The sequence below is a fragment of the Leptosomus discolor genome, chromosome Z (genome assembly GCF_034619465.1).
Source record: "Leptosomus discolor isolate bLepDis1 chromosome Z, bLepDis1.hap2, whole genome shotgun sequence".
NCBI classification, from domain to species: domain Eukaryota; kingdom Metazoa; phylum Chordata; class Aves; order Leptosomiformes; family Leptosomidae; genus Leptosomus; species Leptosomus discolor.
This window is the reverse complement of record NC_141419.1, coordinates 33,077,524-33,104,406: the sequence shown is the minus strand read 5'-3', so window position 1 is coordinate 33,104,406 and position 26,883 is coordinate 33,077,524. Positions and strand designations below refer to the sequence as shown.

Here is a 26,883-nt window from a genome sequence, read left to right as displayed (position 1 = left end):
TGCTGTAGGGAAGGGATTATCTTTAATCTTGTGCTTTTCGTAATTAAGTAATTGAATTTTCTTAAACTATGTGTTATTTTACTTTCAAGCAAATAACTTAAAAGAATTCTAAAAGGTTTTCTATTCCTTTGTAAGTTTTTTTTGTTTAAATAAGAATAATAGTTGTTCAGTATAATTGGATTTTTGTTGTTACTCTTAGTGCTTTCAGTGATGAATGAACTTGTTTTTCACTGTAAAACAACGTGGGGTGTGGCAGCCCAGGACCACACAAAGAAGTCTATTTGTCTGCTACTGATGCCCTGCTCTAAAAAGAGTATACTTCATCTGCAGGGCTGCAGAAATGTTGTAGTAATGGTTCATTTTTTTCTGGAATTCTAACTGGTGTCTCATAGCTCTTACTGAAGGTTCTATTGGACTTTTTCTGCAGCACATTGTGGGGAAGCTCACCAACCTAATTCTGAGGCTGTGATATGAAGATGTTCTTAGATTACCAGCTCAGTAGATGAAACTACAACAGGTAGCTTGGTGTGGATCTGTTTGACGCAAGATTATTTCAGCCTCATTGATGGCCTCCTTTCATTCAGGAAAATGAAAAAGTAGGAGACAGACAACAGCTTTTTGGTGATGATTCATTCCCCTGCAGAAACTCTAATATGCGTTAATAAGGCGATTGTGTTGATCTGGAGCAACTTGACAGCTCATGCAGTTTATAACTCTAAGTATCCATGTGGCGTGGTAGATCTATGACTACTGTGCATGAGGGGTGGCACGATGTGCATTTGTAGAAATTGGCAATAAAAAAGACCAGCTTCCATGGAAAATTTTGAGGCTGTTCCTCCTGTTTTCTGTACTGGCATCTGAAAAGTAGTATTTTGTGTTCTGAAAGTGAGTGGTTCTTGCTGGGTACCTGGGTACTCAAAACTAGCAGATATGTATTGGTAGATAAGTGTTGTTTTCGACAGGTGAGTTTTTTGTAAGGAGGCTTCTGAATCACTTGTTAGTAGATTTATGTACAGGTATTACAATTTCATAGTTTTTCCCAAATTGATGGGAAAGGGATTGTGCAAAAGAGTTCCCAATTATATTAAGGTAATTTGTGGTACACAGTTGTTGTTCCCTGATCCCTTCATTTGCTCAGCAGTGCATGGAACTACATAAATTAAATACATGGCAGTTTTTCATTCCATAGCATTCAGTTGTCTTGAGTAGCAAACTGGAATGCCCTTAGAAGGTGCCAGCAGCTCATCACTTAAGGTTGATCAAGCAGGTAGGATTGTTCCTACCGAATAGTGTGAATATCAGTGGATTTCCTCTACCCACTGTTTTTTTGTTGTCGTGGTTTATTGTTGTTGGTTTGTTTTTTTTTTTTTTTTTAGTGAGTTTTCCTTTGACCTTGCCCAGGAAGCTGTCTTGTATTTAAAGCAACTTATGGACAAAGGTTTTAAATACAAGCTCAACAGCTGCAGGCTAGCGAAGTGGGTGTTTGGTGAAGTAGAGGCAAGGTACCACTAGCAGCAGATCAGTTTGAGTGCTTCTATGCGTAATGCATTATTGGCACGTATGACAAAAGGAGAAGAATCTTTCTCGAGGGGTGGACTGGCAAGAAAAGTGTTGGAGGGAGCTTGGGAAGCTGTCTTGTATGTCTGCCCATAACAACAATGAAAGTAAAAGATAGCTTATGTACTTGTTCTTTTGCTCCGTGGTAGGAGTTGTTTACCGTAGTAGATAATATGGCATGATATTCATGTGATATTTGTGTGGTCCAATATGATTTAGTCTTGCATTGTTTTCATAAATTTTTCTTAGATATGTTATTAGGATGAGAGCTTGTTAAACCTTATTTTGATGTTATCATCTCTTTTCTGTATGGAATGGCTTATTAGTAGTGATGTAGGAGACCTCCCAGTTATAGTGTAAACCAGAAAAAAGCAAAATAAAGAAAGGTAATTTTCTTTTGTCCAAGTTCAGTGTTGTGTGTTAAGTAGCTGTCCAAACTGATGCTCCAGCTGAAAGGTCACAGAGAAAGTGAGATGGCGTGTGTCCTCTTCCATCTCTGATGTGCATTGGTGAAATAACTCTCCTCCCAAAACTGTCCATTAACTGCAGTCTTTGGTGTCACTGGAACATATGGGATTTGGAGCAGGGCAGGAAAAAACATTTTTGTTTTTGTCCAGTCACATCAATCAGTTATTCCATTAATCAGTGCTGCTATTGGTCTTCTCTTTGTCTTGACTGGCATCCTCTGCCATGTTGACACCATCTCTCCATCTTTGCTATATTGCAGGCTGGCTTTCTTGCGAGTTTCACCTGCTGACTTGAGTTTCTGTGTGTCTTATGGAATAGCTCATCTAACCTTTTTTCTTCTGTTCCTGGAACATCTTCTAACCCAACTGTTGTGTTTGTAAGGTGGAGATTCTCCTAGCCAGCACAGGGTATATCTGAAAAGTAGTTACCTGTGTATCATCTGTGAACTTGATGAGAGTTCACTTGATCCCACTGAATTGTTAGTCAAGACATTAAACAGTTTTGGACTAAGTGTTGATCCTGGAGGAACACCAGTAGTCACTGGCCTCTAGCTGGACCTCACACAGCTGAAGAGAACCATTTGAGTCCAGCTGTCCAGACAGTTCTCCACCCAACTCATCATCTATTTATCCAGTCCATATCTCATAGATCTGGCTGTAAATTGGGCAGGAATGTTCTTATGATGACTGCTCTCAGTCATATTCTTGTCCCGCCAGTGGTTGGAATTGGCTTCCAGAAGGATTTTCTCCATCTTCTTCCTAGGGACTGAAGTGAGACTGATGGGACTCTTGTTATCTGTAGCTTCCTTCTTGAAGATGAGTGTGATGTTTGCCATGCTCTAATGATCAGGAACCTTCCCTGATCACTACAGCCTTTTGAAGATGACGGAGAGCTGCCTTGCAATGGTATTGACGAGCTCCTTCAGTACCCCTGCTTGTATCCAGCCTGGTGTCATGAACCTGAGTGTCCCTGTGGATGAAGTGCACTCTAACTCAGTCCTCCTCTCTTGTGGGCACTGACTTAACCACCACAGACTCTGTGAGGATGCTCGAGTACGTTGGAGGCCTGAGGAAACAAGATCCTACTAGTGAAAATGGAGGCTGAAAGAACATTGAGTACATAAGCCAAGTTTTTTGTCATGAGGTCTTTTTCTCCATTGAGCAGTGGGCCCATACTTTCTTTAGCCTTCGTTTTATGGACTGTCTGTTTTTAGAAGCATTTCTTGTTGTTATTCACATTATGTAATATTATCTGCTTCCTATGGGTGCCAAGAATTTTCATTCATGAGGATTATGAAGTTCCTGACAACAGGTAAAAGTAAAAATACATATTTTTTTTTAATTGAATTTTAAACAAGACAAAAAAACCAATGTGGATACATAAAATCATAGAATGTCTCAAGTTGTAAGGGGCACATAAGGATCATCGAGTCCAACACCCTGCTTCTTGCAGGACTACCTAAAACTGAACCATACAACTAAAAGCATTGTCGAGATGCTTCTTGAACTCTTGACAGGCTTGGTGCTGTGACCACTCCCCTGGGGAGCCTGTTCCAGTGGCCGGCTACCCTGTCAGTTGACAAACCTTTTCCTAATGTCCAATCTGAACTTCCCCTGATGCAGCTTCATTCCATTTCCTTATGTCCTATCACTGGTCATCAGAGAGGAGATCAGCACCTCCTCCTCTGCTGTCCAACTTGAGGAGGTTGTAGCCTGCAATGAGGTCACCCCGCAGCCTTCTCTTCTTCAAGCTGAACAAACCAAGTGACCTCAGCTGCTCTGTGTAAGTCTTGCCCAAGAGCCTTGCACCGTCTTAGTCACCCTCCTCTGGACACACTCTATAGTCTGATGTGCTTCTTATACTGAGGCGTCCAAAACTGCACACAGTACTTGAGGTGGGGCTGCACCAGTGTAGCGCCCTCCATTGACATGTTTCTTATTGCCTCCCATGACACCTTTCTTAGTACAACCTAATCTGTCATTCCCATATGATTTGTACCCTGGTATTAAACTGAAACTAACTGTTTTCTCTTGGCCATGTTTCTAGTGCTTATCTGTTACCAGGTACTCCAGTCGACCCTACTGCTTTTTAAAACCCTTTAACATTTGTGAAGAAGCATGTCTAACTCCCTACTTTTACATGGCTTATTACTGTCACTGTTGACCGCATCAAAGACAGGCTGTGAGATTAGCCAGACCTCTGCTTTGATTAAATATGGCCAAACTATAGTTGCTTGAACAGCAATGCTTTACATACTGGTGAATTCAGAGTGTGATTACATGACTGTTTAAACCGACTTGTTTAAAGCCTAGCTGTGGTCTCACCTTGCTTCATTAACACCAGCACTGGTGTCTTATTCCACCAGCTTGTCTGATCCCACTAGCTGTTGACTTGTAGAAGAGGCTGAGGATAGGAATTAATAATGTTCCTGGTTTTTGTCACTGAAGTGATTCATTGTGGGAGCAGACAAGTACCAGTTGCCCGTGGTCTTGAGTGCCCAGCTTAAGCATGGGCTGTGGCAGTCCTCTGCCTAATGGGGTGTACTCTTCTTTGGAGCTGTAAGGTAGCAGGAAACTTACAGTGCAGAAAGGAGGAAAGGAATAAAAAAAAGTATATATAGTATGGCTGTACTGGAGAGCTCTTGCTATGCTTTCGAAGAGGTTGCGTTCTTGCTGCAGAATTAGTGCCTTGCCGTGGTATGCTCATTTTCACCATTTGCTTCTTTTCTTCTCTGCGTATCCTTGGCTTTGTATAGCCATGTACATTTATGTGCGCACACATACATAAGCAGTATATGGTGCCAGTGTGACAGTCGCAATGTAAAAGTAGAGACTTGCTCTGAATGCTGGTTGAAGTACATCTTCTGGGTGGTGTGCCTCTGTGTTTGACTAATGGGAGGACAAAGGGTGGTTACCCAGTGCAGAAGTTGCTATAATTCTGTCAGCTGAACTCGCACAGAATCACAGTACACCTTCAGTAAATTTAAAAATGAATGTATAGCTGTCTTTTTCCTAAACTTAGCCAAAAGGGAACTGCATCTCAATTCCAAGAAGTGTTATGTAGGGGCTTTTTACATAGATAATCTTGGCAAAGAAAACAAACATTTTGGAAAAGTTCCTGAAGAGTTACTCAATGTTAATATTAACTTTATTCTTTGAGAGGGAGGAGAACACAAGTGATTTTATTTTTTTTTTTCTCTGATATAGGGGGCTTTAATGAGGACCATATCCTTTTTCTGACAAAGATCAGTTTGGAAGACAGAGGTGTGGTTTTTATCATAGGGGCCAAAAAGTTAATTTTACAAGAGATTTTATTGGTCTTTTGTCATCTTTACAGATGGTAAAGTCTGTAGTCTGAACTGAAGTTCTGTCTTACGCATAGATTATTAATCACATTAAAATTTTGAATCTACAATTGCCATTTTTCATAGGGTTTATAGTGAAATAACAGGCTGCAGGATTCAATAAATTGAAATTTTTAGGGTTCACAGTTTAGAAAACACAATCTTCTAAAAACTCCATGCAGTTTGTTTTCTCTATGCGTGGATCTAGATTTGTGAAATCTGCCAGACCTCACATGGTACTAATGCTGTTCATCCCAGCTCTGTAGACCTTCCTGTAGTCAGTCATCCTCTGAACACGCTCTGTAATACTGAGACTGTTAATGGTCCAAATACTTGCTCGGAAACTGAGAAATCTCAGAAGTCCATACACTTTTTTAAAATGTCAGCTTTCTAAGAATGTCTGTGTATAATGATGAATATATAAATATTTCTAAACTGGAATGTTTCTGAATTTTAAAAAGAATATTTATGCAGTGGTTGAACCTCAGTTTATTTTAGTGAGTTCAGACTTTTATGCCTCAGGGAGAAAACGGCAGCTTCCAACCCTAGGAGAAAGAATCTTTGGCAGAATTTTTGTTTCTTCACTTTTAATTTCAAGGTAGGGCAAACCCTTATCCTCCTGACTATATTTCTCTTCCATGTGGATATGCATCTTTTTGTCATATGAGCGTATGAACAAAACTACTTTGTGTCAATAAAATACCTGTTTAAACTCTCTAATTAATGGGCAACCTTATGTGTACTTTTTATGAAAGATGATTTGATTTTAATGCAATTGGTATTTTCTATGAAGTTTGTGGGCTTAAAACATTGCATTGAATTTAGTTTAAAGGAGAACAATCTTATTTAACCACCCGTTTGACTTTGTGAGAGGAAGTAGTGATAAGAGACATGCATTTTCTCTACCTGTTGTACAGGCTTATGGTAGGCATATGTGGCTACAGCTTTTCCTTGTCTTTGTTGCTGATCATTATTTGTTAGCTTGTGCCATCTTTTGCATTCAGCTGGGCTGAATTCAACCAAAACCCTTGACAAGCGGAGGTTAAAAAATTTTTTGTCAGCCTAAAGGAATTTGCTTACTGTGATTCACAGTAATTGCTATTAACATTACCATGCTTACAAGAAGGACGCCATTGCTTTTACCTAGCTGATTTTTGAGAGTCCTGTCTCCTGGCAGGTTCTGGTTTAGGTGTTTGAGAAACAGAAGTGAGGAATAGGGGAGAAGATGCCCTGTGTGGAATCTTACTTCACAAAATGTGTGAATACACAAATAAATTTTAAGGGTTTTTTTTTTTAAACACATGAACAAGGAGGGAGAACAAATTTATTGCCTTCTTCCTCCAACTTGGACTCTAGCAGCAGTATTGAAAGGTAATGCTCAATTTACAAGCTGATAGAAGTCTTTTTTTTTTTGCCTAGACATGTCCCTTAACGTTCTCCAGGCTACCAACAATCTTTTGAACAAAGTTTTCTGCAATAAGGTTCATTTGGACCAATGTTTAAATAATTTATTTTTTTTTAAATTGAAATCCTATCTTGAAGAAGCTGTAGGCAGTAAATATCATCTTGATTTGGAGAGGTAAAGTATGGAGTGTACAGATCTATGTCCTAGATGTCCCCATTTTGCACTTCTCATTCCTCCTTTAACGTAAGGTGTGTGAGGCATGTGATGGGTCAGTCACTCCCCGTCTCTAGCATCAGAGGATGTTTTGGTCGTGCGAAGAGGCAAGGGTGACCACAGGGCATCCACAAAACCAAGTGTGATTTCGTGCATGGGAACCTGTGGAAAGAGAGAGATGTTTCCTTACAGATACAGAGCTCTGCAACTTCTTATCAGCTTTGTGGGGTTCATCAGACAGCAGGTAAGGTGTCTCTGGCATTTAGGGTTTTGAAACAATAGATAAATGGATAGCTGTTCTAGGAAGCAGTAAAATCCAGGTACAGCAGCACTGGAGCAGAAGACTGGAGCTAGCTGAGTTTCTTTCGGATGGAAGGCATAATCTTTACATGTCCAGTAACTGCTCTGTGACAGCTGATTTATCTGTAGTCTCTGGAAATGATCTGTTTGTACTTTAAGAAAGGGAGCTAGATCTGTGTCATAGCAGAAGTGCTGCGTGCTTACCAGCTATTGTTTACTATGCTCCAGGTAGAGCAGAAGCTAGAAGTTAGAGGTTGAAGTTAGAGCTGTACTGCTTTCACATTAAAACCTCGGGCTATTTTTACAATGGGTCTTTGTGGTGGGTTAACCTTGGCTAAGGGCTGAACTCACACCCAGATGCTTGGTCACTCACTCTGCCTTCTCAACAGAGCCGGGGGAGAAGACAGGATGAGAAAGCCCACGGGTCAAAATATACTGGGAGATTGCTTACCAGTTAATGTCATGGGCAGAACAGACTCAACTCATGGAAGAATAATTCAATTTGTTTCAAATTAAAATAGATTTGGGTAATGAGAAACAAAACAAAACGAAAAAAGGCAATACCACCCCCAGACACCACCTTACCATGCTCAACTTCAGTCCTTTGTTCAGGACTTGTCTGTCTCCTCCACCTCCCTGAGTGGCTCAGGGGATGGGGAATGTGCAGTCAGTCCGTAACAGCTCCTCTCTGCCTCTCCTCCTTCCTCACGCTTTCCCCCTGCTCCAGCATGGGACCTTTCTGTGGGCTGCAGTACTTCAGCAACTGCTCCTGTAACGGCTCTCCATGGTCTGCAGGGAAATACCTTTTCCAGCGCCTGGAGCACGTTTTGCCCTCCTTCTTTGACCTTTGTGTTCACGCTACAATTTCTCACGATTTTTTTCCACCTCCTCTGCCTGTGCAAGTGTTTTGCCCTTTCATAAACCTGTTTTCCATGAGTTGCCACCATCTTGCCTGAGGGGCTTAGTTGTGTCCTGTGGTGGGTCTGTTGGTGCTGACTGGATCCAGCTGTGTCCAGCATGGCTGAGCCCCTGGCCTCTCCTCACAGAGGCCACCCCAGACACCCTAACCTTGCCATGTATACCCATTACAGTCTTCCTTCAGTTTAGTTGAAAGCAATTTAGTTGAAAGCAAAGACTGCTGCATATACACGTTTATGGGATGTCAGCAGCCTGCAGAACCTTTTACTGCAGGTGGGATGAGCTCTCTACTAGACATTGCTCAGAACAAGAGAAAGAGTGCTAAGGTCTCAGGTGCCATGGCGTATAAACAGCCATAATAGAACAAGTTATGCCAATTTCTGAGGGACTTGTGTTGTCTGTGCATGGAAATGGAAAGATGTGATTCTCTTGTAAAATAGAGGATGGCAGTGTGGTTTCATTAACCCATTCCCTGTTGAGAAGAAACATGGGTACTGTTTGTTGGAGAAGTTTTATTCTACCACTGTGATTTGCTAGTTCTTTGGCAGGTGAGACAGTCTCTCTTGGTAATCTTTGACTCACATGCTTTCCCTCTTATAACAGATCATGGTAATGTCAGATGGCACATCGTTCTCTTCAGGACAGAGCCTTCATCTCCCCAACCTTCCCAGTAACTGCCTGTCTTTTTCTGAAGTGAAGAAGAAATCATCTCATGGGCCAAAGGTGAGACTTACTTTGCTAGAAGATACTTGAGCCAGTGGTGCTTTCTCTAGGAATTAACTTGAGAACAAAAATTTCTAGTTTTTTTTGCAGTCTCATGACATAGTTCAGTGATAATATGTCTTGATATTTCTTTGTTGTGAATTTACTGTTTGCCATATGAAAATAATGCAGAACAAGGATGGTTGTGAGTCAAGGTGCCAATGGAAGTACTCCTTTTCTGGTTTTTGTACATGCCCAATTGTTTTCCTCCTTTTCCAGAAGGAATTCTTACGGTCTGTTGTAGTATTAGGGGATTCTGGTGTGTTATCTGAAGTGTGATCTACAGAAATGTGAAGAGTATGAGAAAATACTACAACAATAGTTTAATTTATGAAGTATTTTTGAATCATTTTAGAGATAGTTGTGTAGGGTGAAACTTGAAGTGATGTTCTTTCTGATTTTTAACTTTGTTTAAATTTCAGGGGTTAATTCTTTACTAGGTGTTTCAAAGACAGCCATATGTCATCAGTCTCTAGGATATCAAATTGAATATCCATCTTAGAACATGGTAAAAAGATATAGTCCAATGAATCTTTTGAGTAATACACATGGACCTTTCCTAAACAGCAGAGAATTTCTTCTGTTTGACAAAATGAATTAATGATGTGGGAGAATAGAGAGCATAATGTTATTTACTCAGATGAGAAATGCAACACAATGACTTGCTTCGACATTATGGATTAACATGTATACCTTTTCTCTGTTCTGTCAAATTATTTGGGTTTTGATTTTCTTCTTACTGTCTTATAAATTTGAAATATGTTGCTTAATCTTTCAGTGCACATACTGCAAGGGTCAATACCCATTTTTAACAATAACTTCCATGTTCTGTAGCTATGCCGAATCTTGTATCTTTTAAGTACTGTCAGGTAATGAACTACGGGTATGCCTAAGTGTGTCCGTTGATAAGAATGTGTCACAACAGTAAGGATACATGGCAAGGGGGCGGCAGGGGGAAACAACTTTCTTTGACATGTTTCTGCCTGGTTTACATCGTACCCCGGTGCCTCACAATCTCTAATGCAGGTCTTCTTGCAACGTTTAAAGGTTATATGGTTGTGTGATTATTTTTATTTTCCTGATGAGGAGCTGAGGTAGATTGAATCTGAGGATTGAAGGTGATTACTTAGCATGCTAAAATGACTGCTTAATGCCTATAAAAAAGGCATCTGGCTACACCAGGTGCTGAAGCAAGGTGCTTTTATAATCTGTAACAGGGGTTCTTGTGAGGTTGGGTAGCTCTCTAGAGGTCAGTTTCCAAACCCTTCTTCAAATTCGGCTGTAATGTTGATTCATATCACATCTTGTGTTGCGTGCCAAAGCAGGCATATTGAGGCTTGGCCTAAATAATCAGGAAGAGGAAGTAGACAAAGCTTTCTACAGACAGCCAAAATCAGCCTCACAATCACAGGCTCTGGTTCTTGTGGGGGACTTCAACTACCTTGATATTTGCTGGAAAAGCAACACAGTCCAGGAGGTTCCTGCAGAGCATTGATGATAACTTTATGACACAGGTGGTGCAAGAACCAATGAATAGAGGTGCACTGCTGGACTTTTTACTAACAAAGAAAGAAGGACTGTTTGTGGATGTGAAGGCTGGGGGCAGCCTCAGCTGCAGTGACCATGACATGTTGGGAGTTCAGGATCCTGCGTGGAAGAAGCCGGACAATAAGTAGGATTGCAACCCTGGACTTCGAGAGCTAACTTTGGCCTCCCATGGGATAGGGCTCTAGAAGATAGGAGGTTCCAAGAGAGCTGGTTGCTATTCAAGCACCACTTCCTCCATGCTCAAGATTGGTGCATCCCTATGAGGAAGAAATCAAGCAAAGGAGGCAGGAGACCTGCATGGATGAGCAAGGAAAAGCTCAACTGGAAGAAGGGAGTTTTGAAATTAAATCTGTCTAGGGATCTCAAGAAGGCCTTCTTCAAGTACATCAGTAGCAAAAGGAAGTCTAGGGAAAATGTGGGCCTGCTGCTGAATGAGGCAGGTACCCTGGTGATGTAGGATAGAGAGAAGGCCTCTTAGTTAGTGAATGCCTTCTTTGCCTCAGTCTTTACTCCTAAGGCTGGTCCTCAGGAATCCCAGACCCTGCAGGTAAGAGAGAAAGTCTGGAGAGAGGGAAGACTTTCCCTTGGTCAGAGGGTTGAGTTAGAGATCTTTTAGGCAAACTGGACACCCACGAATCCGTGGGCCCCGATGGAATGCACCCATGAGTGCTGAGGGAGCTGGCAGATATTTTTACTAAGCTGCTTTCCATCATCTTTGAAAGGTCATGGAGGACAGGAGAGATGCCTGAGTACTGGAGGAAAGCCAGTGTCACTCCAGTCTTCAAAAAGGGCAAGAAGCAGGACCTAGGAAACTACAGGCCAGTCAGCCTCACCGCTGTCCCTGGAAAGGTGATGGAACAGCTCATTCTGGCTGTTATTGCTAAGCACGTGAAGGAAAAGAAGGTTACCAGGAATCGTTAGCATGGATTCACCAAGGGGAAATCATGCTTAAGCAATCTGATAGCCTTCTATGATGGCATGACTGGCTGGATGGACGAGGGGAGAGTAGTGGTCATTGCCTGCCTTGACTTCAGCAAAGCTTTTGACACTGTCTCCCATCACATCCTCATAGGTAAGCTTAGGAAGTGTGGGTTAGATGAGTGGACAGTGAGGTGGATGGAGAACCAGATGAATGGCAGAGCTCAGAGGGTTGTGATCAGTGGCATAGAGTCCAGCTGGAGGCCTGTGGCTAGTGATGTTCCCCAGAGGTCAGTACTGGGAAAAGTACTATTCAATATATTCATCAGCGACCTGGATGAAGGGACAGAGTGCACCCTCAGCAAGTTTGCTGAGGACACAAAACTGGGAGGAGTGGCTGACACACCAGAAGGCTGTGCTGCCATTCAGCGAGTCCTGGACAGGCTGGAGAGTTGGGCAGAGAGGAACCTGATGAGGTTCAACAAGGGCAAGTGTAGGGTCCTGCATTTGGGGAGGAATAACCCCATGCACCTGTTCAGGTTGGGTGTTGACCTGCTGGAGGACAAGTCTGCAGAGAAGGACCTGGGAATGCTGGTGGGCAGCAAGTTGACCCTAAGCCAGCAATGTGCTTTTGTGGCTGAGAACGCCAATGGTGTCTCGGGGTGTGTTCGGAAGAGTGTGGCCAACAGGTTGAGGGAGGTTCTCCTCCCTCTCTACTCTGCCCTGGTGAGGCCACATCCAGAGTGCTGTGTCCAGTTTTGGGCTCTGCAGTTCAAGACAGGGTACTACTGGAGAGAGTCCAGCGCGGGTCTATGAAGATGATGAGAGAACTGGAGCATCTCTCTTCTGAGGAAAAGCTGAGAGACCTGAGTCTGTTCAGCCTGGAGAAGAGAAGACTGTGTGGGGATCTTACCAACACTTAAAAATATCTAAAGGGTGGGTGTCAAGAGGATGGGGCCAGGCTCTTTTCAGTAGTGCCCAGCAACAGGACAAGAGGCAATGGGCACAGACTGGAGCACAGGAAGTTCCACCTTAATATAAAGAAAAACTTTTTCACTGTGAGAGTGACAGAGTACTGGAACAGGCTGCCCAGGGAGGTTGTGGAGTCTCCTTCTCTGGAGATATTCAGATCCTGCATGGGTGTGATCCTGTGCAACCTGCTGTAGGTGAACCTGCTTTCACAGAGGCGTTGGACTAGATGATCTCCAGAGGTCCCTTCCAACCCCTACCGTTGTGTGTGACTCTGAAACACTGGCAGAAGGACTTCAGGGGTACCAGCATGTTACCAAGTCATACACTAATGCTCCATGTAGTAACATGTGGTAAGTCTTAAATCTCCAGTGTAAATTTTTTCATAAACAAATGCTAACCTGGGATGTCAGTTTCTGAACCATATTCAGACAATGAACTTTTGTCTTATGTAGAAACCTGATGTGTGGAGTGTGATTGGGGTGAAGCAGGGTGAAGGGCGTGTTACATGTTAGCTGTACTCATTTGAAATCTTTCACTTTTGCTGAAGCAACCCAGCCACCTGCAGTGAGTTTGACCTGTAGCAGGAGGGATTATGGGAGTCAGTAGGAGGTTAGATGGCTACCTAGGAATTTTTTTAACTATTTGGCTTCAAAATAGGGATGTTCAGCAGTAATGCTGTCTGTTTGAAATCATTCTTTTCTCAATCTTGTATGCCATTCACTGCAGTTTTTAATAGTGGGAAGAGAAGTTGTATCTATACACTATTTCTTGCCAGTTGGTGTGAATATTCAATTTTTCCTCCCCCTGGAAATCTTTGTCTCCTCCTGTCCAAATTAAAACACATGCTAATGAGTAACCGTTCTTGTACCTCATAAAGAAGGAGTTGTAAATACCTGCCTTACTGAGGATCATCAGCTGTTTTTGAGAAGTGGAAACAGGAAGTAACCTTGGGTTTAGTGTAACGAAGAAGTTCTAATTTTTTATTATAAATCCTGGGAGCTGAGAACCCTTGCATTTTGTCTTTAGGGTTTTTGTTTTTGTTGGGGTGCAGGAGAATTCCAGCCAATATATAAATAGATTTTTTTTTTTCTTTTTTTTTGTAATTTGGAATAACCACCCTGCTGGAACAACTTCAGTGTTCAAATTTCATTTAAATATGCCTCTAGAACAGGAGCTGTAGAAAGCTCTTGGTAGTTCTTGGGTGTAAGTTGTCTGTACCAAAACTGTGGATGCATGTACTCCAGGTGTCTGTACTGGATGATTTTGGTATTTCTGCTGCAGCAATAGCCCTTTGTTGTGCTTGCCTTTGTTTTGGTTCGGTTTGTGTCCATGAATACCAAATTAAACTTTGAGGTCAGTTTTAATCTCTGAGCATCGAAAACCAGAACCTAAGAATAGTTGCTTACCCATTTGCCATTACAAAGCAGCACATAGACTTTCTGGTTAGAGGAGAATTCCAGTCAAGACAGTAAAGCCAGTGCAACGAAGTGGTATTGATAGTTTAGTATTCATTTATAAATGGATACAATGCAGTATGAAGTGAGAATTGTCAGTTTGCTTTCTTTCACATGCTCTTCTGAAATATGTATTAAAAAATATAGAAGCTTGTATTTCTGAAGTTCCATGATTTTGTGTTTAATTTAATGGAGATGGAACTAATGAGCCCCAGTATTGTTATACTAAAACAAAGGTTTAGTCTTGGAAATAGAGAGGACAGGCAGAAATGCATGAAACCTTGCTTACTTTATGCATTCTTTGAGAATATAAAAATAGCTGCAGGCTAGCTATAGATACTTGTGTTGCTTTTAAATCAGTTGTATTACTGTGCCTGTTCGTATTATGTAAATATGACATGCACAGAATGTAGAGAAACAGCTTGATTAATTTTGCTGGCATGATTATGTCTTTTGGAAAGAGCTGTAGTGTCAGCTGCAGTGAAATGAGGTTTACTTTATAAACAAGAAACCAAAAGCTCTTTTTCCTGTGTGTGACCAGAAAAAAAAAAATGTTTTATGCTCCCCCTTTTGTCTTTCTCTGTCAAACCAGTGAGCCTTGTAATTCTCCGTCTGCTTCTAATTCTCCTGATGTCATTGGTCATAATAATTTGGTGGGCTGGACAAGCTGAAGTGTGGAAAGCTTTGTAAATGTGCGATACAATAATAATCTGTAAGGAGAACTAGCAGCTGGTAGATTCGTTGCCAGCATGCAGCTAGCAAGTGGAAGAATACCACAGTATTTGTGGAGGTTTTCAAAATGTTGTGGTTTTTATTTTTCCCAAATCAGTTAGTGTTTTTATTCAATAATAAAAACCTTTGTATTCAACAGAATTCTGAATTTCCTTGAGCAAGTAATTCCTTTTAGATATGTTCCTCCTCTTCTGCTCTTAAGAGCAGGAGTGCATATTTGAGAATAATTCCAGTCCATTGGCTTAAGATGGACACATTATTTTGGTTGGCATATCATTTGAAGAAATGCTTTTTTATTATGAATTAAAATGATTCATATTTTTATGATCATTGATACTAAATTTGTAGACTAAACCTAGAATATAGTAAACTGTCATGGCCATGCCGATGTGCTCAGTTTAATGACTTCATAAAATTTAATGAACCGCACCTCCTTCCTCCCAGCTGCTTCACTTGCTAATTAGGTTCCTAATGTCTTATCAGCAACTGGAAGGGTTTGAAGTGATTTCCAGAGGGTAATGCTTCTTCAAACTCATGTTCAACCAAATTGGGACTTTTGTGGCATGAAGTCAGAATCTGACCCTGCAAGACATACAGGGAGTTCAATGCTATTTTTTGCCTTGTAGTTAGAGCAGTGTTTTAATCTGCATTTGTGTTACCTGTTGAGCAGCTGTCACAGTCCGTTTGGATTTCTCATATTTACAGGACAATGTACTCTGTGATTTAAGCTTTATTTCATGAGCTCATTAAGAAATACAACAAACAGACATGACAAACAGAGCTCAGTCCCCTTTGCCCAGACTAGTCTATCACATGAATTGACTTCTTCACCACTCAGGTCATAAAGTTTCATAATTTATAACCTGTAACTCTTAATCCATGCATGTAGGAGGGAAAAAAAAAAATTGATTACCTAGCCACGGGTAAGAGTACTCATCCTTCCTCCTCCATCACAGTGCAAGCATCCCCTGTGTCACGCTGGGAAGCATGAAAGTCTCAGCAGTCCAGCTGCTGATGGATCCACTTCAAAAGCTTTTTGTTTTGTAAGCTGATGTTTTATACCTTCCAGTTTGGAGGTTTGGTTTATATAATTTCTGTAAGTTAGCAGATTCTGACAAAACTGCCAGACGAAGATGGTGGCTGGAGGAGACAGCAGTTTGCAGCTGATCGTGATCTTTTAGCTCTTTCTGGCCACCTGTCCTGCCTATGTGATGCTGCTCCCAGCATACATCAGTCCTCAGTTTGAGCTGAGTTAGCCAAAATCTAAGCAGGAGTTCAGTGCAACAGTCACACATTTTTCTCTGTTGGTAAAACCTTAGATTTTTATCATGCTTTCTAAAATATTTACTTTTAAAGATCTGTTAGTACTGCTTTATGTAAAGGGTTATATATCTTGAAGTACTGTATGTACATAGTGTTACTTGGCTTAAGAAAAGAAAGCATCTGCAGGTATTTTAACATGCATATAATCCTCTGTATTATTCTTTTGCTGTTCGTTATGCAATGTATCAAAGTCCAACATTCACTTCCTTTGCTTCAATATTTGATGAATACACAAATATAAGCTATGGTGTGTAAATATATTAGCTGTCAAAACGCCACAATCTCCATTTTACATATGAACTTGAGAAAAGACTGTTTTATTTGTCCCTCTTAGCAGAAATTCATAATTTTCTCCTATTCCTTCCAACACTTCTTAAGGTGAGAAGGAAAAGAAATATCTAAACACACTGTTAGTTTTTGATACATAAGAAAATGGATTGAAAGTACATTCAGATTTTCAGTAAGATCTATGCTGTACATGTGATGTGGTTATTTAGGCACATTTCATCACCACCAGCCTTCCACATTCATCATTAGGTTTGATATAATTGTACCAAGTAATATATTTGGGTTTTTTTCTGTCTTGCAAAGTTGATATTCCTCTTGCTGTTTCCACTAAATCATTGTTGGCTTCTGTTAGGGTCATTGTAGAAACTTAGGAATTAAGATACCTTTTTTTACTTGGAGAATGAATGCACATATAAAAACAATGGGTTGAGTGTCTTAATGAGAGAGTAGCTCTCAGAGAGCATGGCCAGGGTGTGTATGTATATGTGTCTATATTAATTATAGCATACACTTGTACTATGTTTTCTATGAAAACATCAGCTTTCATGTTATAGAAATAGGAGAGAAGTCTGGTTTTAAAACTGAAAAGGCAAGAAAGATCTCAGGTTGCTATGGTTTTAATACTACTGCACCCCAGGACCTGTTTCATGGCTTTCATGTTGGAAAACCACTAAAATGAATCTCTCCTTTTGGAGCAGTTGAAAATACGTGGTAAGGAGACCAATAAGAAACATAAGGACTCCACCTAGTTCATTAATGGAGCATATTTCATTCCTTCCTGTCCTGGTTTGAGCTAAAACAGAAGTAATTCTGTTCAGTGATTTTACTTTTCAGTTAAGTCTCTTCTAAGTAACTGCACTTTCTGAAAAACAGGAGCATGTTTTTCCAGACAGTGACTGCTTCTAGCAGTGATAACGCTTGATGTTTGTAGTGAGTACCAAGGAATGGTGTGCAGAGAGGCCCTTGCTTATACTTGTTCTTATAGCAACCTCAGTCACTGCTGAATTCTGTATGCCATATTGAGGTCCTGGAAGTGAAAAAGGGTCAGAGCGAAGTGAAAGGTTGCATCTGCAGGGAGGAATGAACTGGACAGGTGACCCAAAACTGCCCAACTAAGTATTCCATCCCATACACGTCACATTCAGTATAAAGCTGAGGGATCACAAGGGTTAAGTTCTTCTTTGATGGCCAACATCCAAGGAGGGCTGCGTCTGTTCTTCTGTCTGTGATCCCTATCCGTGCATTCCTGAATCCAGCTCTTGCATCCCATCTGCTGCTGAGTCCAGCCTGGGACTGCCCCAGTGCCAGCCCTGCAACATCAGTAGTGACTTACCATCATCACGGGGGTTGAGTTTGGTATTTGCTCTGTGTATATTTGTATCTATTTTATTATTTTCTTATTAATATTATTTATCTCTTCTTCCTTTTGTTATTGTTTTGTTAAAGCTGTTTTAGTTTTCTTTTTCAATCCATAGGCCTCTCTCCCTCTCCCTTCTGGGGAGGGAGAGAGGGGTCAACAGAGAGCATCTGTCGTTCATTAGTGGCCGGCCCAGCCCTAACCTGTGACACCCCCATGGCAATACTTAAAAAAAAGCTCTGGCATGATAGAACAAGATGTGAGGATAAAAGCATTAATAATTAGTTCGTATGTCAACCTTTTGGTTGGTATTGCATTGTAGAACGTATGTAGCTTTTTTTTAAACGTTAAGAAAAAACCCTACCAGGAAATGAGTTTTGACTGAAGTAATACATCTCAAGGAATGATTAGTGCTTTTTTAGTTTTGTTTTTTAATTACTGGCCTTGGAAATGAGGAAGTGCCTTACATTCAGACATTCAAATGTCATCATAATATTGTTCATTGTTGATGCTTCTCCCCATTGTTAATGATGCATATATATTATATGGATAGATTTACGAATCTGACTCAAAAATACCTTGACAGTACTGATGCAAGAAACATCTGAACAAAAAGCACAGTTGAATAATTTGTGCAGCACTGTGAAAATTCAGTGTTTCACTAATCACTAAACAGGAGGGAAAAACAGTTCAAAGTAATTATTTTTAATGAATTGCTTCCACCTATTGCTACAGACGAGAAGGGAGATGCTCCTCTTTTTGCACATATGGTAAACCATACAGGTCCTGTAGCATTAAATACTGACTTAACATATCCTGATTGGACAGGTCATAAGTAGTTACCTGCCAATAAGGAGCACACAAGTGGATGTATTCACAGTCTTAATTTCTCCTCTTGTTGATGCAACTTTCATTGAACAGGCTAATTCTGCTTTATTTTATTTTTTTTCAGAGCAGTTCTACTGGCTGTATTTTTAAAATTACTCAGCCCCTGTGGAGGTTGAGGCTGGCCATGCCCTGCTTTGATCCTTCAGTTTCCAGTGCACTGCTGCTATCCCATTAATATTGTGGGTAAAACAGTGTTTAAATAAGGGTGAAGAGAAGCTGAATATGTTTTCCCCTCTGCAGTTCTGTAAACCTGTGGCAGTGTTAGATAAGCAGACATGCCACATCTACATATATACTAGAGGATTGTTGTGCTTTAACCTTGGTGGGCAGCTGAGCCTCACAGCGCTGCTTGCTTACTCCATCCTGGTGGGATGGGGGAGAGAATCGAAAGGGTGAAAGTGAGAAAACTCGTGGGTTGACATAAAGACAGTTTAATAGGTAAAGCAAAAGCCAAGCACAAGCAAAGCAAAGCAAGGAATTAATTCGCTGCTTTCCATCAGCAGGCAGGTGTTCAGCCATCTCCAGGACAGCAGGGCCCCATCATGTGTAACAATGACTTGGGAAGACAAACATCATCACTCCCAACGTCCTCCCCTTTCCTCCTTCTTCCTCCAGCTTTATATGCTGAGTGTGACATCGTATGGTATGGGACATCCCTCTGGTCAGTTGGGGTCAGCTGTCCCAGCTGTGTCCCCTCCCAACTTCTCACACACGCCCAGCCCCACTTGCTGGTGGAGTGGGGTGAGAAGCAGAAAAGGCCTTGACCCTGTGTAAGCCCTGCTCAGCAGTAATAAAATCATCCCGACAGGTACCAACACTGTTTTCAGCACAAATGGAAAACATGATCCCATGCTAGCTACTGTGAAGGAAATTAACTCTGTCCCAGCCAAAACCAGTACAGTCAAAAAAGAAAAGCTGATTCTTAGCACTGCGGGATGGTAAGTGTGGATTGTTGGAAAACAGAGCTAGGGATTTGTACATGGATTTTATACGGACGAAAGCATATCCAGTTCTATACAGATGAGAGAATTTTGGGCACCACTTTGGTCTGCAGCTTGCAAAGGACTTGGATGGATAACCAACCAAATTATTGGAAGTCAAACCCAGAAGTGCATTTGTAATATTTACACTGCCTAGCATCTTTTCATAGTTCCTAATTTCCAATAATGCTTTCTTTGCACAAAAATATTGGAAGAACATTTTATTGTAAGTATTGTTCATCATCCTATCTTTCAACCTAAGAATTTAATTAAATCTGTGGTTCTAAACTGTGTATTGGCACACCCTTGACTAAATATATTCCAGCCTCTGACAAATACTGTCATTTTTCTGTCCTAAGGAGGCTTAATTAAAGACTCTTGAGCTATAAGATGTGTAGTTGACAGAAAGTAAGGTGTGAGCATGGGAATCTTTGGCATACTGTGAGTGTATAGTCCATATAATTTCCCTGAAGCTATTCCTGCTCTGCCAGTCATGAATTTGATCATTTGAGAGTTTCAGGGTGTGATATTGGCATGGCATGTATCACTTTGGGATTATCCGGCTTTCAAGAAGGGTTGGTTTCCTAGGTTAATGGCTAACAGTTTTACGGTTTTTCATCAGGAATAAAACTTCACATACTTCTACTTTCTAGGACAGAATATGTTCCTTTTTGTTATTTCAGCTTGGTATTGTTAATGAAGTCCTATTCAGTATAAATCTGTATCTAGAGTTAGGATTTTTATGAATGTCACAATATATCATGTTTCATACTTGATTTTTTTTCCCAAGATTTTAGTATTTTCAGCTTTATGCCATTTAAAACTCTGCTCTAGGAAAAGAGAAAGGAAATAACCAATGGGTATATGCAATATATTTGTTGAAGTGTTTTTTTCTGAAAGTTTCTCAGATGCTAGCCAATATACAGATAGAAATGCTTATAATCAGCTTGGAGGAAAGTAAGCAACCTAAACTTGCTGACAGTAGGTTCGTGTAAATGGAAGTGTCACTTTGCAGGTTTGAAGTAGTATAAAGATGATGCTTGTTTCTGGAGAGAGTGCTACAGGTGTTTAGTGTTTATAACAGTGCTGTTAGGCTATTGGGTATTTTTGACATGCCGAGCGCCCACTGCTAGCATTTCAGTGAAAGTGGTAGTGCTGGAGCTATCCTCATCTTTTGAAAATTCCTGTGTGTTACTTCTCAGAAGAAAAGATTCCTCCCTTATGACCCATTGCAGATGGTTCAGTTCCTTTATTGCTGGTTTTAGCTCCACTTTCCTTGACACTTTGACTTTTCGGATTCAACTGAGTGAGGAATGATACTGCTGTGCTCTTTCTGCTTTTTGCTATCTCATAGGACCTCTGAATCATCATCCTCTCAGAAACCTTTCTCACTTATACAGCTGAATCTAAAAAAATGCAATGAAATACTCAGCAGAGACAGCAGCAATAAATAGAAGAAAGGGTTTTTTTTTAGGAAAGGAGGTTTTCCATAAAAAGACATTGACTGCTGAGATGTGTGTCAAATCAAGTCTTCCATAGCCAGGCTGGACCCAGGGTTGTTATTGTGTATGAGGATAAGGATCTGGCAAAAGCTGGAGAGAGGATCACAGCAGAGAAATCAAACTTTGCCCGAAATGTCATCAAGAGGACATGTTTTGCTCTGATCCTGAAGTAATTCTGTTGACGGTATATGGTTCATATCCTGATCTTGCATTATGATGAGTTTTTTTCCTCATAGCTAATGGTCATGATTAACATTTCTTATACTGTCTTTATGTTCATCTTATGATGTTTCTTAAAAAAGCATTCCTAGTTCTTAAGATAAAAACTAACTTGTCTTGCAGATATTGACAACAGTGGTAACCTCTTATGTTCCACCACTTGTTACAGATAGGTTGACCAAAATGATGGGATGTCTGTCTGTTCTTATATAGGTGTTTTCCAGTTCTGGTTTTCAACCTGCAGTTCCAAGTTTTTAATAGGAATCCTGTGTCCGTATTGTGTCTGTCTTTTGGGCCTTAAGCGTACTTTTTTTTTTGTATGTAAAATTTTGCATCTCCATTTTGCAGGACCCAACTAGGATTCTGAACACAAATAGCGGCAGTAGTAGTAACAGTTTTTCAAAGACCCACAAGTTAGCAAAGGAGCACAAGGAAAAAACTTCTAAAGACTCAAAAGAACATAAAAGTGCCTTCAAAGAACCTTCCAGGGAACACACCAAAACTTCCAAAGAATCCTCTAAGAAACCCAAAGAAAACAAACCACTAAAAGAAGAAAAAGTAGTTCCTAAGATGGCCTTCAAGGGACCCAAACCCATGTCCGTGTCCAAGGAGCCAAAATCTGAAAACACCCCCATCCTTACCATAACAGGTGGGCAGCAGCAAGAAAAGAAGACCCCCACAAAAAGGCCCTCTGTTCTGGACTCTGAACCTTCTGCAAAAAAAAGGAAAAAAAGTGGCTCAGATTCATTATTTAGAAGTTTTTCTAATGCCCCACCACTGATTCTTACTTGTTCAGCTGACAAAAAACAGACTAAGGATAGATCTCAGCTCAAGGTGGGGAAAGTCAAAATTGAAAATGATGCATTGGAAAGGAAGACGCCAACTCTGCCACCATTTGATGATATTGTAGATCCCAATGATTCTGACATGGAGGAAAACATGTCCTCCAAATCTGAAGTAAGTGGTGTTTGGTTTTGCTTTATGTGTGTTGACTGTTCCCAGTCTGTGAGGATTGTGCGCCATATTGGTATTTCCCCTTTCCTTTCCACTGTCTACTGGCAGATTTTTCAAACCAAAGGGTGTTGACTTCTGGCTATTCAAACTTTTGCATGTTCTAGTTAAATTGTATTGTCTATTCAAGTCTACTCAATTTCTACATCTTGAACATTATGATGAATGAGCATATGGGAGATGGATATAAATAATACTGCTCTTATGAATTACATGCTTCTTGTGAGAGAAAAGGAAATTGACTTAAGTGCTTGTGCTTCACACTCTAAGTCTTTGTGTTTAAGTGTTAGAGAATTCAGTAAATTCAGGAAAGAGTTGCAGTAAATTGGAGTGTTATTTGTTATTTTTCTGCTAAAAAGGGCAGTTCTGTGACTGATGCCAGTTTTGTGGAGGAGTAGTTCCTAGAATACTTGCTCTGATGAGGAGAATATATCCAAAGTAACAGGCTTACCCAAGAAGAAAGACTGTTTTTATGGAAGTTTGCTTTCCTGAAACTATTTGTCTATCGTACGTGCCTGAAAATACTTGTCTACCATGCCTGTTTGTCTGTTTCTCCTGTACTCTTGATGATTAGAATTTTAATCATTATCCTAGCAGACTTTGGTTTTCAGAAGCATCTTTTATAGAGAGATGAGTAGAGAAGGAAAGGGGTGGGAAGAGAAGGCTTGCTTGGTGCCTTCATTTGTGCTTGTGGCTAGAGATAGTGTGCATGGTAGAGAGGGAGTCTTCCCAACTCCGCTGTTGAATTTTCTCATTTTTCTGTTTTCTGTGGTGTGCCTCTGTTATTGCCATTAGATTCATAGCCCTGCTTGCCTTCTCTGGAACAGACAATAAATATCCTGCTGAGGGGGCTGTCAACATTAGGCTTTAACTTCATAGAAACTTGCCATGTGGGAGAAAGTAATTTATTTCTGAAGTGACCTTTTAATGACTGGTCCCTTAGGGCGTGCAAAGGCTGTAAAATTAAGAAGGTATGGAATAGGACAGGCTCCGCTTTACAGCATGGTGCTGGTGATACTCTGGTTGGGGTGGCATTCTCATTCTGGCTTAGAACTTAGGAATTTGTCTTTAAACCTGAAAATGTTCGTACTTGTCAGCTTTGGTGTGAATTAATTTTTAATGTCTTCCAAAGAAGCTGAATTGTTGACTTTATTTTATGTCAGTACCTTTAAGACTTTCTACCTATACTCAGTATAGCCAGCTTATTAACATAGATTTTGCTTTCGGATTTCCTATTCAGTCAAATGAGTGCCATGTAGCGCCACATACACTTTTACTGGCAGCAGTGGTTCTCCATTTTTCTTCAAAGACCAAAAAATTGAGGGGAGCGACTGCAACGTTGGAATTTTACAAATGCAGGCACTACAGAGGTGTGTGCTGCATGGCAACTTGCAGGCAACTGGTATGTGGAGGATATGGATGGTGCTTAAAACTGATCCTTTTTAATAGTTGTCATGTGTTTCCCTCTCTGTTGTCTTGCAGCCTTTCACCCGTTAACAATGATATAATGGGTACCTCCTTGTGTTTTTCATAGGTTGACACAAATCCACTTACACTGCTGTTTGTCGTCCATCTGCAGTTGGCCTGCAGGGCCTAAGGAGTTCCTTAATTCGTACTAAAGCAAAAAAGCAGATTCAGGGTTTTCTCATTCTGCCAGCCACTGTTACTGAGAGGGTAAATTAGCAGAGTTTACTCAAAGAGAAGCAGATACTGCTGCTCTGGGCTCTGGTGTATTTTAATTGATGTCCTAGATCAGGAAACAGATAGGTCTTCAGTGGGACAGCTGGCGTGGTCCACATCTGTATGGGTGCAAACAGTGTCTGCCACTTTGGGACTGTGCTCATTAATAAATCAGACTGAGTATGACTTCAGTCAGTGACTGGATACTATTTAGAAAGTCAATAATACACTTATTTTTAAAAAAAGGTATCTAGAAAACCTGCAATAATTCCCTAAGGTGCCTGTGGATTCAACCATTGTTAGTGCTGTGGGAAGAAGAGCTGGGCGCCCTGGTTAATGAGTTTCTACTGAATTTCACAGAGTCATTCCTTCTATACTTCATTAGTTTTAACCAGGGAGCAGTGTAATAGAGGTAATTCTGTATGTTGGAAAAAGTAGTTCCAACTTGTCGTATGTATTGATGTGTTTCTAAGTATTTCAGGAAAAGGAGTAGATTTCACAGCTACATCCTTAAAGGGTGTATCCTATAAATATAGTCATGTAAAGAAAAAAGAAGTGAAAACTTGCGATACTACGTAGAGCGATGGAAGTGAAAATATGATAGTGCTTCTGCTATGCAGAAACAGTTATTTCAGGTCTGTTAATGCGTCATGATACTAACCGACATAGTTGCCTGAGACTGGGAAGACATTTCTTCAGTGGCGTGTTCTGGCATAGTGATACACTGTAAAATTCAGTCAAATGTTATTTCTGACTCTGGTAGAATTAGAGTTGTAGGTATCGTAGCATTGATGAACAAATGTATCATTATTTATGAGTATATTCTGTAGTAAAGTGTCCAGGATTTATTCCTAAAGTGGCTTTAAAAAAGCAGACCCACAAAACTCTACTGAGCAAATTTAGGATAGATGTAAGAAATCAGATTACAAATCAATACCCAAAAGAAAATTGTTAGGATATACAAAGATAGTAACTTTTAGTCAAGTGCGTTTTTTCTAGTTTGATATGTTTATGACATGGTGCAAACCTAATACTGTATGAATTGTTGTAGTAAAAGAATGAATAATTTTGCTAAGAATTTTATGAAGACAGTATTTTCTTCACTCTGTGGAGTAAGAGATGTTCTCATTCTCAAACACGCATGTCCCAAAATGATGACTGTTTGCTTTTTTGGTATTAGCTTATGTATATAACTATGAACATCAAACATAATAAATTTGTTAATAAAAGGTATGATGTAACAGAACATAGCTCTTTAGCTGAGGTTGTATTACTTCACCTAGAATTATTTCAGTCATGCTTTTTATGTTTTACAGAGAGTTCAGTCTGTTAGTAGGTGCACAAAACCAAGTAGTTTTTGTGTGCATTTCTTTAGTAATAAAAAAAAAAAAACAAACCAAACTGAGAGGAGGTTAGAGATCTTTATTTCAGAGGTTTCAGAGGAGTCTTGCCTTGGCAAATGTTCATTGCTTCTCAGTTTTGCCCGTTAACTCCTTTTTTTTTTTTGTAATATGTGAGAAGTAAGTTAAGAAGTGGGACATCAGCAAACAGCGCTGGCAGTTATCTCTGGAAATTTGTACAACAAGCTGCATAGCAGAAGTAGATGAACTTGTACTGCTTTTATCAAATGTATTCACCAGAAACTAGAAATTCCTGCAGTCACACTGAAGGCTGTTTTCAGAGCTAGTTGTAGTCCGTGATCAGTTCTCAATTGCAAATGCTGGGTTCAGGTTTTTAAATTAAGGGTAACATTCTGAGAAGTTCTCATAGTGAAGGAAGCTGACAAGCATCATTAAACAGAGGTGCTGTTTCATTGGGTTGGTGCTACAGGATGGCAATGCTGCTGCTCCCCTGATTTCTTCAGATACAGCCCCTGTTCAGTGAATTGAGGGGTGTATCCTTTCAATTATTTGAATTTCAGACAGAAAAGCAGAGTATGGTCAACACTAATTAATTAATTAATTAATGATATTGTGCTCTAGCTACTTCTGGGCATTCAGACTTGAAATACTGGCCTTCACCTTCACAAAGTGGAGATCGTAGAAGTTTAGCACCCTCCAAGGGAGGGGGATTTTTTTTCATGTGGTAGAACATGTCTGACAATGGCTAATCCACCCTTGGAGCTAACCCTTAAAATTCAGGTTTAAGAACACAGCCATCTTAACATGCTCTTGCCTTGAGGCCATTTCAGAAAGCCAAACACTGTCCTTGGATGTCCTGCAATCAGTCCCGGGTTCGAGCTACAAATAGCTTTATAAAATTACAGTGGGTAATGAAGCGAATCACATCCTTGCTTACTGATAAACTTTCTACCCTTGTTTAATAGCTTTTCTGTGCATGACTTGAAGAAGAAGACCGTGTATGGTCACTTCTCAGTGGTCTATTTGGGAAACACTGTAGTGTGGTGCACCCCTGTGTGTGGTTTAGCACTGTTCTTCTGTTGACTTTGAGCTGTTGCAAGTGAAATGTGTGTCTCCTTTTCTCTTCACCCTTTTTTGAATATCACTTTTCAAATACATCCATGGTTTAAAGTGTGTTGGACTTCAGCGTTAGTGGTAGACTTGGTGTTCAAAACAGTACGGGTCTTTTTAGAGTCATATGAGCTGGCAAAGCTATTTGGGAGTGACATGTAGTATATTCAGTTAGAAATTACACGTAAAGGCTGAGGAGTTACTTTACTGACTTTGTTATGAAGCATGTAAAGTAAGGTACGGAGTGAAAGCATGTCAGATTTATGATTTTGTTGAGGCGTAAGAATGTTACCACAGTCCACCTGAAAACTGCATTCAGTGTCAGGACATTTTAATTAAAGAAAACTCTGTTTGCTTCTTATGTGCAGCAACATGATTAAAAAAAAAAAAAGGGACTTGACCTTCTTGATTTTGCTGCATGTCTGATCATGAAATATGATGATGTTCATAACATTTCTGTGAGCTGCAAACTGGTATGTGAGATGGGGAGATACAGAATTTTGTATCTGAGTGAGGTGTTTTCCGTGGCTGGAGCTGCCTCTTCTGAGCTGTGGAGCCATTGCAGAAGGGATGC

The 26,883-nt window shown here is 40.4% G+C and overlaps 1 protein-coding gene across 1 annotated transcript in view; it reads left to right on the top strand.

Moving 5' to 3' along the window:
* MLLT3 (MLLT3 super elongation complex subunit) overlaps window positions 1–26,883 on the top strand; it is a 137,873-nt gene that overhangs the window by 79,195 nt on the left and 31,795 nt on the right. Inside the window, exons 5-6 of the mRNA XM_086479647.1 lie at window positions 8,808–8,927; window positions 21,496–22,104. Of these exons, the coding sequence (XP_086335773.1) occupies window positions 8,808–8,927; window positions 21,496–22,104 (729 nt within the window). The remainder of the gene's footprint in view (window positions 1–8,807; window positions 8,928–21,495; window positions 22,105–26,883) is intronic.